This window comes from Myotis daubentonii, chromosome 1 (genome assembly GCF_963259705.1).
Source record: "Myotis daubentonii chromosome 1, mMyoDau2.1, whole genome shotgun sequence".
Lineage (NCBI taxonomy): Eukaryota > Metazoa > Chordata > Mammalia > Chiroptera > Vespertilionidae > Myotis > Myotis daubentonii.
In genome coordinates this window covers 22,900,030-22,914,904 of record NC_081840.1, presented here as the reverse complement: position 1 = coordinate 22,914,904, position 14,875 = coordinate 22,900,030, and the positions used below count along the sequence as shown (strand labels likewise).

The 14,875-nt window shown below is 42.2% G+C and overlaps 1 protein-coding gene across 1 annotated transcript in view; it reads left to right on the top strand.

Annotated features, from left to right (window-relative positions):
• Positions 1 to 9,176, top strand: part of DNAL1 (dynein axonemal light chain 1) — a 30,622-nt gene extending 21,446 nt beyond the window's left edge. Inside the window, exons 6-8 of the mRNA XM_059691272.1 lie at positions 675 to 801; positions 2,681 to 2,821; positions 5,114 to 9,176. Of these exons, the coding sequence (XP_059547255.1) occupies positions 675 to 801; positions 2,681 to 2,821; positions 5,114 to 5,154 (309 nt within the window). The 3' untranslated portion in view covers positions 5,155 to 9,176. The remainder of the gene's footprint in view (positions 1 to 674; positions 802 to 2,680; positions 2,822 to 5,113) is intronic.
• The last annotated feature ends 5,699 nt before the right edge of the window (positions 9,177 to 14,875 follow it).

The window sequence follows — 14,875 nt, the reverse complement described above, 5'->3', positions numbered from 1 at the left end:
CACTGACTGTATCTATCATTTAAGAGTCAGTATGGTCTAATTTTCTTACTATAATGGAAACTGAATTTTATACATGCAAAAAAAGTGAATTAATGGAATGATAGTTGTATGAAAGATGGACAGATATTTGATAGGTAAAGGATAGTAAAATATTAATGGTAGAATTTGGGTAGTGGATATAGGGTCTACTGTAAAATTCTTTTGACTTTTGTTATGTTTGAAAGTTTCCATAATAAATATTGCGGGGGGGTGGGAATCCTGAAATTTAGACCCAGCTCTACTACTTAATAACATTGTGGTCTTAGAAAAAGCCCTTAAGCTCTGTATAATAGAAATAAATAACCTGCTTTTCTATATTAAATGTTACAAGGATAAAATAATAAAATATATAGGCAAGTAATTTGAAAGCTATACTAGTCAATAAAAGTGATCAAATAGTGCTGTTATTTTCCCTGTTGGTGGTTTCAGTACCTTTTCTTAGTTCAGATCAGTTTGAAGAGAGGAACAGAATGTTCTGCTTGGTTTTTTTAATGCCCAAAACTCCCACCCAGCCTTCGGCTCTCCTGCCAGGGGACAGGTGGGTCTCGGTTCTCTGAAGACCATTGTCTTTATGTTTATAAGGAAGGAAAAAAGCTTTAAAATAAGCATATATATAAAATTGCTTTCTTTTTCAGGAAGCCGTAGGGGACACATTAGAAGAACTATGGATATCCTACAATTTTATTGAGAAGTTGAAAGGAATCCATGTAATGAAGAAATTGAAGATTCTCTACATGTCTAATAACCAGGTGAAAGACTGGGGTAAGCTGAGGCTGGCTCTTCTACCCCCTATTTATAGAAAATAGCCCAATAGGGAATAAGGAACAAAAGGAGGACATTTCTTTCTTTTTGTTTTTTTAATATATTTTATTGATTTTTTACAGAGAGGAAGGGAGAGGGATAGAGAGCTAGAAACATCGATGAAAGAGAAGAATCGATCAGCTGCCTCCTGCACACCCCCCACCAGGGATGTGCCCGCAACCAAGGTACATGCCCTTGACTGGAATCGAACCTGGGACTCTTCAGTCCCCAGGCCGGCGCTCTATCCAGTGAGCCAAACCGGCCAGGGCAGGTGGACATTTATTTCTAACCACCGAGGGAAATAGCTAAATGCTTAAAATTTACATCTAAATATTTACTTAGAATGATTTTAATTGAATAGATTCTGGTCCTATTAATCTTTAAAAAATTAAATTAATTGTCCAAGGCTGGAAGAAATCAGTTTAAACTTAATAATTCTTGTGTGGAAGGCTTATCTGACATCTATATTACTTTGCTTTTGTTTTTTTAATATATTTTTATTGATTTCAGAGAGGAAGAGAGAGGGAGAGAGAGATAAAACATCAATGATGAGAGAGAATAATTGATTAGCTGCCTCCTGTATACCCCACATTGAGGATCGAGCCCGTAACTTAGGTATGTGCTCTGTCCAGGAATTGAACCATGACCTCCTAGTTCATAGGTCGCTGCTCAACCACTGAGCCGTGCTGGCTGGGAGCTTTGCTTTTGCATTGTACATTATTTATTCAGTATTTACTAAAGCCCTATTATGTGCATGAACTATAGGCCAGACTCTTCAGATACATAGTTGAATAGGACACTATCTCTGCCTTCAAAGAGTTCACAGGTTAGTGGAAAGGTTAGTTTATCTATACTAATAAAAGGGTAATATGCTAATTAGACCGGACATCTTCCGTATGTCCTTCTGGACAAAGCCACAGTGGCAGGGGCCAAGGCAGAGTGGTTAGGGGCAATCAGGAAAGCAGGGGAGAACAGTTAGGGGGCAATCAGGCCGACAGGCAGAGGCGGTTAGGGACAATCAGGCAGGCAGGCAGGTGAGCGGTTAAAAGCCAATGATCCTGGATTGCAAGAGGGTGCAGGCCGGGCTGAGGGACACCCCCCCCCTCCTCCTCCTGTGCACAAATTTTATGCACTGGGCCTCTAGTAAGCTAATAATTGTAAAACTGTGATAAATTCTGCAGTAGAGGCTCCAATGAGTTGCTTTAAGAATTCAAAGATGAGAGAGGGAATAAGTACAGACAGTTTAGCTTAGCCCATACTGATGCAATACAACATAGAGAAGACCTATCACTGGTGAATGATTTGTTGGGGGTTTTTTTTTTGTGTGTGTGTGTTTTTGTAATCCTCACCCAGGATATTCCTCCATTGACTTTTTTTAGGGAGAGTGGAAAAGAGAAACATCGATGTGAGAGAAGCACATCAATTGGTTGCCTCCTGTATGAGCCCCAACCAGGGCCCGGGGTTGGGGTGGAGCCTGCAACCAAGGTACGTGCTCTTGACCAGAATTGAACCTGGAACCCTTTGGTTCACAGGCCGATGCTCTATCCACTGAGCCAAACCTGCGAGGGCTATTGTTCCTGTTTATTGTAAATCCCATTTCTTCTTCTTATCCTAGCCTTAGGCCAGCATAAAGCTAGAAGAGGTATGTCTTCTTTTTCCCTCCCTTTCTGTAATGTTTTCAGAGAATCAGTCCACATGGTCTAACTACCCTTACTTCCTTCAAAATCTTAAGCGACAAATTGTCTTGAATAGTTACCACCAGTGATATTGGAATTCAACCCCCAAAGCATAGCAGTAAAACCTGCCATTTTAATGTGGAAGGTATTCTTTGTACCTGTAGCTGAGTTTGTAAAGCTGGCAGAACTGCCCTGCCTGGAAGACCTGGTGTTCGTCGGCAATCCCCTGGAAGAGAAGCATTCAGCTGAGGGGAACTGGATTGAAGAGGCAACCAAGAGAGTGCCCAGACTGAAAAAGCTCGATGGTGAGTGTCTCTGAGCCCGCTTAGGGGCATTCATAGGCATAAGGGGCATTTAATAGGCATAGAGCTGAATTTATGACACGGAATCATGAAAAGGAGCAAAACTGCAGGAAATGATAGGTTGGCTCTATTCCAAGGCCATTTTTGTCCACAGGGAATTTTATGGTCCAGGTTTGAGCCCGGGTGAAATGAAAAACTTTTAGGAAATTTAGACTGGTTTATAAGATCATCTCTAGATCAAAAGCTTATAAAAAAAAGTTGGGCTTATTCTCAAATCACAGGCACTATTTTGCAGAATAATTAGACATAAATGGTAAGTAACTACTTTTTCACAATTGGATAAAAATTGTAGTGTTCTCTTACCCTCTCCCCCACAAACACACACACAGGATCTAAGATAGGTGTCTCTGTCAGTGGATATCCTTAATTGACTGGGTTCTAATCCCAGTTCTACCACTTAATATCTTTTTTGTCATTGTGGGAGTTACTTAATTTCACCAAACGGTTTTTGTTTTTGAATCTAAAAACTGGAAATGATAATTTGTCACAGACCCCTTGGGGTCTCACCTATTCCCAGTGGTGCTACCAGGAACCCAGGTCAGGATTCCAATTGTTCCAGAACCCAAAAACTTCCTTTTCTCTGCCAGCCAGGGAAATATCTTCCTAGGAAAACCTATATCTATTCGGAGGAAAACCACTACCCCTCCTTTTCCACATCATTCTGCATCTCCTCACAAACTCTTATCTTCTCAGTGATCTTCTTAGGCTTTTCAAAGACAAAAGCCAGCAAGTCTGACAGTCTTTCTGACCCTGAAGCAATGATGCACAGAGCCCATGGCCTACCTGTTGTCTTCATCACCACATTCATACCGATATTCACAGTCCAAAACCAAAGGGCCTAGTTGTCTATGGTTGAGGTTTCCTTGTTCCTCAACCCTTCAGTCCCCTCTTCATCACCCCTGTTACTTTGCCATTCTGTCCTTCCTATTCTGTGCCTCTTTATCTCTCCCTCACCACTTCTATCTAAAGGTCAGTACTCAACCCTTTTATCCACCTCAGCTTACTATGGTGGTGGTTCTTTCCCCCCACCCCTCAATATTTTTTTATTGATTTCAGAGAATAAGGGGGAGGGAGAGAGAAAGAAACATCATGATGCGAGAGAATCATCGATCGGCTGCCTTCTGCATGCCCACATTGGGGATCGAGCCCTGACCAGGGTCAAACTGGGACCTCCTGGTTCATAGGTCGATGCTCAACCACTGAGCCACACCAGCTGAGCTGGAATTAGTTCTTAATTAAGGATAAAGTTTAGATGGAAGGATAGTTGGGGAGGGCATTTCAAAATGGAAGAACTTTGTTAACCAGGAGTCCTGGGGTAAGAGTGTGCAAGATGAGTTTGGGAGACAGTGAATTTATTAGTTTAGCTGGATTGGAAGGTGACTGGCTAAAGAATTATGATTAAATAGTTGAGTAGGTAAGATTGTAGGCAGGTTTCAAATGCTGGAGCTCAGAAATTCCCTGGTCCAGCCAGTGAGAGCTTGCAGATGTGCTTTGTTTTCTGTACTTTGGTTCTCCCCACCCCCCAACTTATTACCAATGTTTAATATTTTGGGGAATAACATAAAAAATCAGATATATTGGATTGCATATTTTATTGTGAAAAATGAAGAATATTTCTTTGTATTTAACATACAAAGTTTCAGTATATATAGGGCTTTATTTATTTATTTATTATTATATTTTTTATTTGGGGTACCCACTCTTAGCCAATCATGCTGGCTAAGATTGGAAACTGAGATTCAGATAGGAGTCTCTTGGCCACAGTGCTGAAGCTAGTGGTGAGCTTTGGGCCCTTTGCACAGGCTCTCAAGGGCAGTGAGTGTGTATCTCTTCTCAACTCCACATTGGGTGATGTCATCTTAGTAGCTCAGAATGGCCATGGTGGGAGTATTTACACCACAGGAAGTGGCAGCTGCTACAAATCACAGCTGGTTATTAAACATTTATCAGTACGTAGTGCTTTATTTTTTATGCCTGGCATCTGTAGGCATTTTTATTTGCAACTCTGCATTTAGAGAGCCATATATTCATAAGTACTTATATTAATCCCTTTGAGAATTCTCCTGAGAGGCTTTTTGGATCATTTGAAATTAAAGAGATTATTTTATGAAATTACTTTTTTATGGCATTCTTCACAGCATTTCAGAGCTTCTGAGGTTAACGGGAAAATATTTTCGTTTAGAATTTTAACAGTCTATTGAGAGTGACCAGAAATAATTTTCTTTTTCATTTTAGGTACCCCAGTAATTAAACAGGATGAGGAAGAAGAAAACTAACACCACGTTTTCCACTTCGTGTTAACTTATTTAAATGTCATAAGAACAATAGATAAGTTTTGTATAATTGTCTGTTTTAAAGATTCTGTGTGGAGCGAAAGGTTCTTAAGATAAAACAAATCTATGATGTCTTTTTCTTTTTGTTAACCTATTCAGTGTCCCGCCCCCCCGCACCCGCAGATGGTAACACCAACTTTATATATTGTAGTCCTCTTTTTAGAAACTACAAATTTTCAGTTTTTTGTCTTCAGTCTCCATCTACTAAAACCTTTATAGACTGAATAATCATTTTTAACAAAAGAATAAATGTGGTTATTCATTCAATTTTTTTTTAGGTCAGGCAGTTAAATATATACTCTTAACTTTTGAATCTGTAGACCATCTTTCCTAAAGATCCATCCCCTTACGACTCAGAAGCACAAATGTGTCATGCCTTTGGTTCCAAAGGCAGCACGGTGGCAGCAGCCGTAGAAGCAAAACTCCAAAGTCATAGTGAAAAAGCTGTGGTGAAAAAAATGAAAAATTAATATCTTGGAGGCCTTAGCGCCCATGTTATGTTTACTTACTTGGTTTTCAAAAAATATGTACATTGTCAACTGGAATTTAGGTTGTGTGTACATGTGTGGCCACTCAGGTCACTGTGCATAGTCAATCAGTCATTCCGTGATCCAGGTCAGTGGGTAAAGTGACTGTCATTATTCCTTTGACTAGCGCTGTGGCCATGTTACCCATGTGGTCCTGATCTTAGGCACACTTTTGGGTAAATAGTTCTCTGTATGTTATATAAAGAAATATATATATAAGTGGTAGTTATATTTGGATGCCTAGTCTAAATCTTGGCCATTCATATATGTTAAAATTTGCCCTAATAACTTTGATCTGTTGACCGCCATGTTGGTAGAAATGATTGTTCTAAGGGTATAGAACTTAAAGACTAGATCTGGTACCTTTCAATAAATTAAATTTAGTATTTCAAAATATATTTTTAGAAAAGTTCTAAGTTAAACAGCTCTTAAAATGAATTATGTAAGTGGTATTGGAGGGAAAAGAGATGTTTCATTATGGGATCCCAGGCAAATGGCAGTATTTTTGAGGATTGCTTTCTCTGTAAAGCATTGTAGGTGATTTAACCTCAAAATTACAGAGCAATAGTTGGATGCAGAGTTTAGAATTTATCACATAAGAAAAAAATTCTTTTTTGAGAATGAAGATATGGTAGTCAGTAACCAGATGAAGTCCATAGTAAGCCACGACCAAATCAGTGATAGATTGCAGTAAGGAAGTCAGAGGCCCTCTGCCAAATTGTGCCTGAAGTCCCTCAACCAGAGACTATTGATTTTCATTTCCCCATTTACTTGTGTAAAAATGAGTCAAAAACTGATTACATAAGTAGTACTGGGTTTCAGAAGTTTTCAGTTATCATTTAAATAGGAATTACATGATTTCTCAGTCATGCTGATCAAAAGGGACCACTGCTTCGACAATCAATCCTAAAAAGGAAAAATTAGCCCAACATTTTTTTTTTTAGCTTCCTTTTAGCTCTTCCTCACAATCTGATAGGAAGAAGTTTTAACTCTGACTGACTTACACTTTCAAAGCCTTTGGGTCTTAGCTTCCGGGACCCAAAGTTTTCTTGTAGTATGAACTTCATCTAGTAGGCAGACTTGAAGCCATATTGCTATGTATGGGTGTATTTTCTAAAAGTTATTCTGGAAGTGACTATAATAGGGAATGGATGACTTCATATTTAATTTTTTTAATGGCTTACAGTCTTATTTTTGCTTATTTTTATTTCTGCAATAGAGAAACTAATTTTCTCTCTTTCACCTTGTTCTCTCTCTCTCTCTCTCTCTCTCGGAGGGGAGAAGGAGAGATAGAAACATCAATGATGAGAATTATTGATCAGCTGCCTCTTGCATGCCCCCTACTGAGGACAGAGCCTGCAGCCTGTGCCCTGACCAGGATTTGAACCGTGACCTCCTGGTTCATAAGTCCACCCTCAACCACTAAGCCATACCAGCTGGGCCCCTTTGTTTCTAAATCACTGTAGCTAATCACTGTAGTTCTCAGAGAAATGTAAGATGCTTTTCTGTGTCCATTTCACAAAATATCTATAGTCAGTTCCACTCAACAAATATTTGAATGACTTCTATGTATTCTTTGCGTGGAATGAAACTAAGAATCCACTAGGAAACAGAAGATAGAAAATAGAAGATAGAGTGTATTAAGAAGTTCAGAGTATTCTCTCAAATCATTCCTTAACTCATCCTTTACTGCTGCAAATTTAGCTGATATTAAATGCCTTTAATTTGTGCTTTTTGGGTTAGATCTTTAACCTACTTGTAATGGATTCTCTCTGTGCTCCTGGTTTGAAGCAGCATGCCATTTTAATGGATCATTTAAATTTCTTCTATTCTTGGAATTGATGGTAGAGCTCTGGAATCAGTTCAGTATTTTAATATTTCCACAGGAAATTTTAGTCTACCAAGTAATTAACCTTTTCTGTGTTCCCTAACTCTAAGCTTATGGCTATCTGTATTACCTAGTCAGGCCTTGAACGTTTCTGTGTTCTCTGTTACTAGGAGTTGGTTCCTTTAAATCAGAGCCAAGCTTGGCACTATCAACATTTGGGCTTGATAATGTTGGAGGGCTGTCCTGTGTGTACAGGATGTTTAGCAGCGTGTCTGGCTTCTACTTACTAGAAGAACCCTCCTCTCAGTTGTGATAACCAGAAATGTCTTCATGTGTTGCCATTTGTCCCCTGGGCTAGATGGGCTGGAATAAATCCACCCTTGTTAAGAACCAGTGCTTTACTCCAACATTCCTTTTGTCCAGTGCCCATTTATTCTCACTCTGTAGCCATATGGCACCTGAGTTATTACAGGAGAGAAGGTGGTGTGTTTAGTAATCATGGGGGAAGGAAATGATCATTGGTGTTTCCCTTCTTTGTAATGCTCACTTTAACAGTTCTCACAACACATTAGAAACTCAGGACTGGAGAGTTCGACTTATTTTTCCCCCCAGCAGGACCTCAACTTTTACGTTTTATCTTACTTAGCATTTTGCTTGTCTTAGGATAGTGATTATTAACCTACCTCTCTCTTACTATCAACAGAATCCAAGTTTATGGTAGATTTTGCTTTGTCTCTAAAATTTAACATTTTAAGTATACTTTAGAAAATGCGTGTCATTTTTTAAGTGTTCATTCATTGTCGAGTCATGCACAGGATTTTAAAGACTAGCAGTCATTAAATACAGAAAAATATTGTATAAAATTTGGTAATCATATATGAAAGTTAGCTGGTGTAGACACCAGTTTTGGATGTGATCAGAAGAAGCAGGTCTGGTTACTGGATCCATTCCACAAATAGGGGTGGTGTAAGCACTTAAATGTGGTTCCTGTTTGGAAAGAGAAATTTTGACTTGAACAGATGCTTCTTCTGATACTTTCACCCGTGGGCTGAAGTAGACTAAGGAGGAATGAGAAATGAATTTTAATTGTTGACTTATTGTCAGAATTGGTGATATGTAAGTAGAGTATGTGACCCAGAATCTTTTGCCTGGGCTTTTCTTGGGACTAAATGGGGAAAGTGTAGAGCTAGAAAGGTTGGATTTAATCATTAACTTTAAACATTGGGGGAAATGTCAAGCATCGATCACAAGTTGTGTCTAACTGCAGTCTGACTTAGTCACAAAGACTTTACATTGTAAGTGGTGGTAAAGGGAGAAAGCTAACAGCTAACCTGGGCTGCTTACTGTGTCTGTAAATAGTCAAGTATAAAGCAAGCTGTAGTGTAGCAGAGGTGGTGTTTCTGACACAGCTAACTTGACCATATTCCTTTATCTTCCCTCTAGCTTGAGTTGTTCTTTGTAAAACCATAAAATAGGTGCAATGAAAAGATTTAAGGGTATTTTTAAAAAAATCACTGAACTTTAGAAATTTCACATCTATATCTCTATTCCTGCCTTTTTATAAACCAGTGACTGCAAAGGAAGAAAACTGAAAGGAAAAACTAAACTGAGTCTTACCTTTTCTGACTTAAGATAAATTTTCACTTGACACGTGGAAAAGTCATAACTGGATTCTAGTTAATTTCCCATATTGGGCAGGTTAGAGAGGAACTAGCCAACCAAATTATGATCTGCAAATTGAACAAAGGGATGGGGAGAGTACACTATTTTTCAGTAGATTTGCACTTTAAGATTATGAAATGGATGTTGGTTGAAAATACTCCCAAAGGGCAGATAGGTAAATACCTTGCCTGCATGTGGATATTAGAGTCAAACCCATTCTTGCTCGCATTAGGCCCACCTCTGCAGTTGTCTGTTGACATAATATCAGAGTTGGGATTCCCCTATTCCCCTAGTTCAGGGGTGGGCAAACTTTTTGACTCGAGGGCCACAATGGGTTCTTAAACTGGCCAGGAGGGCCCGGAACAAAAGCATGGATGGAGTGTTTGTGTGAACTAATATAAATTCAAAGTAAACATCATTACATAAAAGGGTAGGGTCTTTTTTTTTTTTTAGTTTTATTCATTTCAAACGGGCCGATCCGGCCCGCGGGCCGTAGTTTGCCCACGGCTGCCCTAGTTGGTGTCGCCTTCCATGTCTACTGCATTGGCAGTCAGCCTTGCGGGGACGTGTCAGTACAGTTCTCCTGCTCAGAAACCTTATGAGTTATCTTTCCTACATCTAGATTTTAAAAATTTAGATGTTGGCTAAATTAAGTTGTGGCTAATGTTAGGGAGGGTAGGAAGTTATTTGCTTCTTTGATCAGCAGGATCCCTGCCTCTGAGGTGCGATTGCCTCGAGGGATCAATCCCATCCACAGCCTGGGGGGTTGGTAGCTATAAGGAACATACATTTGCCAGCTACTTCTCCCAGCGGGGCAGTCATGATCACAAGCATCATTCCAGAATCTTTGGCTTCTAGAACCAACTCCATTCTGGAGAACATTTTAACATCCATTAACATCTATTAATACTTTGGTAATTATCTTTTATATGCAGGAATTTTGTAGCATGAACTTTATGACTAAAGTTATTGTGTTAAATTATTTAGAAATGTTGAGTTTCTGAACGTTATTTTGTGAGACTTGTTTTAAAATAGTAATAAATTGTGTTATTTTATAAAAAAATAATTTGTATCTTTTTTTGTTACATAACCATTAGTTTTAGCTAATAAAGAGCACTATCTAAACTTTGAATATTCAATTCCAAAATAATTGTCTTTGGATAACATATTCCACAGCTGTGTGTGTGTGTGTGTGTGTGTGTGTGTGTGTGTGTGTACATGTGTGAGTGAGGGAGAGACTGACTCATTTCTTTATCCCCTTCTCCCCTCCCCCCCAGTAGCTCATTTCCAATGATAATTTTCTCTCTGGGTCTGTAAATCTTCAGTTCTCTGGGCACCATTTCAAAATGATTAGGATCCTAGAAAGAGTGCTAAAGGTACAGCAAGTTACTGCTGCACTTCACCACTCCTAGTCCTTTCCTTAGTTCTGGAAGTGTACAAGGTTAAGGTTGGCTGATGAGCCCTTGATTTGTGGTCTGGAATAACCTCAGACAAGAAACAAGAAGAACTGAGCACTAGCAGTAACATTACACATTTTCCCAGCACATATTCTGCGCTGTCAGGCAAATGTTATTTTGTTTACAGAATAAGACCTACAGTGCAGTTTCTACTTTATTTTTAAAAATCTGCCCTAACTGGTTTGGTTCAATGGATAGAACGTTGGCCTGTGGACTCAAAGGTCCCAGGTTTGATTCTGGTCAAGGGCATGTACCTTGATTGCGGGCACATACCCAGTAGGGCGTGTGCAGGAGGCAGCGGATCGATGTTTCTAACACTCTATCCCTCTCCCTCTCTGTAAAAAAATCAATAAAATATATTAAACAAAATTTAAGGTATTACAAATAGTACATGCCCCCCCCCCCCATCAACCTCCCCCCCACACACACCCCAGCCTCTCCTACCCCGGGGTACTTGCCCTCCCCCAAATCCTTCCAGTGTCTTGCGTCTATTGGTTGTGCTTATATGCATGCATACAAGTCCTTTGGTTGATCTCTTACCCCCCAACCCTCCCCTATCTTCCCCCTGTAGTTTGACAGTCTACTTCTTTATTCCGTAGTTCTTTGGTTCTAAGGATATATTTCTTGCTACTGTCCTCCTTTAAAAAGCAGATTGTAATGAAACCATAGAGAAAACCTTAATTTGAATTGTAAATAGTTCATTATTTTTAGTTCATTGCTTTCTAGAACAAAAGGATGGACATCTAAAATCCTGATAATGTTTTATACCATATACTTGTGTTGTATTAAGTATTTATGGGTGTACACATATATACAATTGTTATATATAATACAAGAATCCTAGGTGATGACCCTCCCTCCTAAAATGCCATCAACTCTGCACCTATAAAAAGGTATATCCATTCCTATGTGCGGATATAGGATGCCCATAACATATTGGGTTAAAAAATGAACCCATTATTTGTCTTTATGAGTGTATGTATAGAGTAGGAGTGTGAACATGTATGTGGAGAAATGGGAATGTATGACGGGTGGGATACTGGTATAGAGGGGGAAGCATGTTTATGAGAGTGTTCTGGGGAAGGTGGGAGTGAATGTATGAAATAGGATTGTGAGAGGTGAGGGGCGTGTATGTGTATCCAGCACATTGTGTGTGTGTGGGGGGAGGCGGGCGATGGAGGGGAAGCCATGTGAGATGTGAATGGGGGAGACGGGGAATGAGGACATGTCTGTGGGGAGTGAAGATTTGCCTTTCTGTTGTGGGAGTCAAATATGTGGAGATGTGCAGAGAAGAGTGAAGGAAGTGAGATGAGTGTATAGAGACATCTGTTAGAACATATATAAATACTAGCCTTTATGAATAATTTTTACCATATGATTGTTCTAACAGGTTGGCTATCGTTTTATTATTTATTTGGTTGGTTGGCTTTAATTTTCAAGCCTTGTTACTGGGGGAAAATCTCCACTGAACATTGTTTGTGTAACCACTTCTGGATTGACTAGGACCTGGATCTCAAAAGATGGACATCTTCAGTCACTGAATCTCTGTAGCCAAATAAACATGTTTTTAAGCCATATTTCCCTTTTTATATCCTCTTGATATAAAATGGCTGCTGTAAAACTGAAACATTCATTTTACACAGGTATGAATTATCCCTGCAGCATAACAAACACTTTTAGCTGAAAGGAACTTAAAAGGGGAGGAAAAAATGCTGGGTAACCTCTAACCCCCATTTCTGGATTTCCTAACATTTTATAGTAAGTTCATATTTACTTGAGGTTTGATTTTCTTTAGTGACTTGAAGTCTAAGAAAAAATACAGGTTTTAATTACACTGAAAATTTTTTATACATCAGAAAATGAGACTAGAATTTTTAAATGTATTTTATTTGTGTACATGTATTTGATAACTTCAAACTTAGAACACTTAGAACCGGCACAAAGAGAAATACAAATCAACAAGGATTTGAAATAGGGGAATGGATACTGTAACTGGTTCATATTAACCTTCCATGCGATTTATATCTTGTACAGTGAAAATTTTAGTTTACACAGCTCTATAATTGTACTTTTCTAATACCCTATTTTGTAGTCTCAGGATACTTTCCAATTAAACTGATCCTGATGTTTACAGATGAAAAATAAGAAACAGCACTGTAAAGTTGAACCACTAAGAATATCTAGTTCACATTTCTTACCAATATGAATCAGGAACAATTTGCATCAAACAGAAAAACTATTCACGTTATTAATAACAGCTCATATTTTTACTGAACACTTCTTGTGTTAGCCAGGCTCTGAACTAAACATCTGAGCATGCAATTTCACATTTAAATATCTCGATGAGAAGTCTCACAAGTTTCACATTTTTTCACAACTGATGTCAAGATGACAGCTTGCACTGAGCACCTGTGTCCAAGCCTTTACCTGGCATTTTGGCATGCTAGCATGACACTTACAGCAGCTCAGGGTGCTCCCTTGCACAACCTCACTAATGTTACATGCATATGCAGGCCTTGACTTCCCCCCAGAAACAGGACTAAGAGACACACCTGTAAGACAGCACAAAGAAGCTGTTACCTAGGTCTGCACTCACACGCCACTTCCCTCGTCTCAGAAGTGCCCCTCCAGGCCTAACTGCAGGAGGGCAGCCTCAGCCTCCTCCTCCTCCTCCTTGGCCTCCTCCTCGCGGATCTGCACCAGCAACTGGAAGAGGTTAGGCGCCGGCCCCTCCGCAGCCCCGGTCAGCCACAGCTGCCTCCGAATGGCCCCGCTGTGGTTGGCTCCGGCAATGACCTGCTCCAGGCGCGCCTGGTTCACGTTATCTTTCTCTATGGCCCCCTTCTCCACCACCTTCTGCAGCAGCGGCTCCAGACGAATGACATAGGCCGACAACTTCTCCCCTGGGTTCTGGTAGGTGTTCAGAAACCTGACCTGCGCATCCCTAGAACTCTCCACGCTCCCGAACACCTGCTCCAGCGCCTTCAGGCACTCGGCGGTGGTGATGGCAGGGTTGTTGGTTTTGAGGATGCGGATGACATCCGCGGCGGGGCCTCTGAGGCTCTCCATCAGCCGCCGCCTCTTTTCTACATCGGACACCTGCCACTCCCCTATGACCTCATTCGTGTGCTCCAGCCAGGAATCGAAGGTCTCCTCCCCGGGCCCCGGGACGTCCCTCCCCGAGAACACCGTCAGCTTCTTGTACCAAATGGACTCCACCAGAGGCTGGATCACGTTATCCAGGATGTAGTTGAGCATCTCCGCCGGCATGTCGGGGCCCGGGGCCGGAGCGGGGGTCTGAAACCCCAGGACACGGGCGACGTCTTGCACGGTCCAGCCCTCCCTCGCCAGGAAGAGGTGCAGCCTCTCTAAGAACTCCGCATCGGAGGTCGGGGGCTTGAAGACCACCTTCCAGACCCCGCCTTTCCCCGGCATCTCCCGGGGGATGGCCGCGTAGTCCACGGCGCCCGTGAGCTCCAGCAAGGCCGCCTTCGCGTTCTCTTCCCTCCAGAACATCCTCCCCAGCACGCGGTAGGGCACCTGGGGCATCGCCGCCTGCAGGGTCTCTTCGATCTCGGCCTCGTCGCAGTTCACCGGGATCCCCCAGACCAGCAGGGCCCTCTGGGAGTTCACGTCCATCCCCCGGCACCAGTCTTCCAACAGCGTCATCGCCATCTTCCCACTCCCTGGGCCCCACTCCACAGACACGGGTCAGACCGGCTCCCCGCGCCCCGGGCCGAGGACCACGGCAGACACTCCCGCCCCCCCGAGACGCCCGAGGGAGGCGAGCTTGACGCCACCGCCGTTCGCCACCGGCGCCAGGCCCGGAGTCGAACCTGCGCTGCCCCAGGCAGTCAGCCGGCGCGTCCTCAGAGCGCAGCGTCGGGCAGGCTCGGTCCGCCCGTCACGCGACCGCCGCCATCTTGCGCCTCCTCGGGGTCCACGGCCGGGGTCCTCCGCCTGCAGGCGCGGTGCGGCCTCGTGGCGGGAAGGCTCGGGGCGAGGGCGGTGGCGAGGGCAGGAGCCGCCGGGCTGGAGAGGCCGCCGGGGCGCGGGGGTGGGGCGTGGCCGCCTCCTTTTCCCCGCCGGGCGCGGGGCAGGCGCTGCTCCCGGAGTCCACGCGCGTTCGCGGTCGGAGCCGGGCGCTCGGGCGGCCGAGAGCTGTTCCGCCCCCGGAGGGAGTGGCTGTC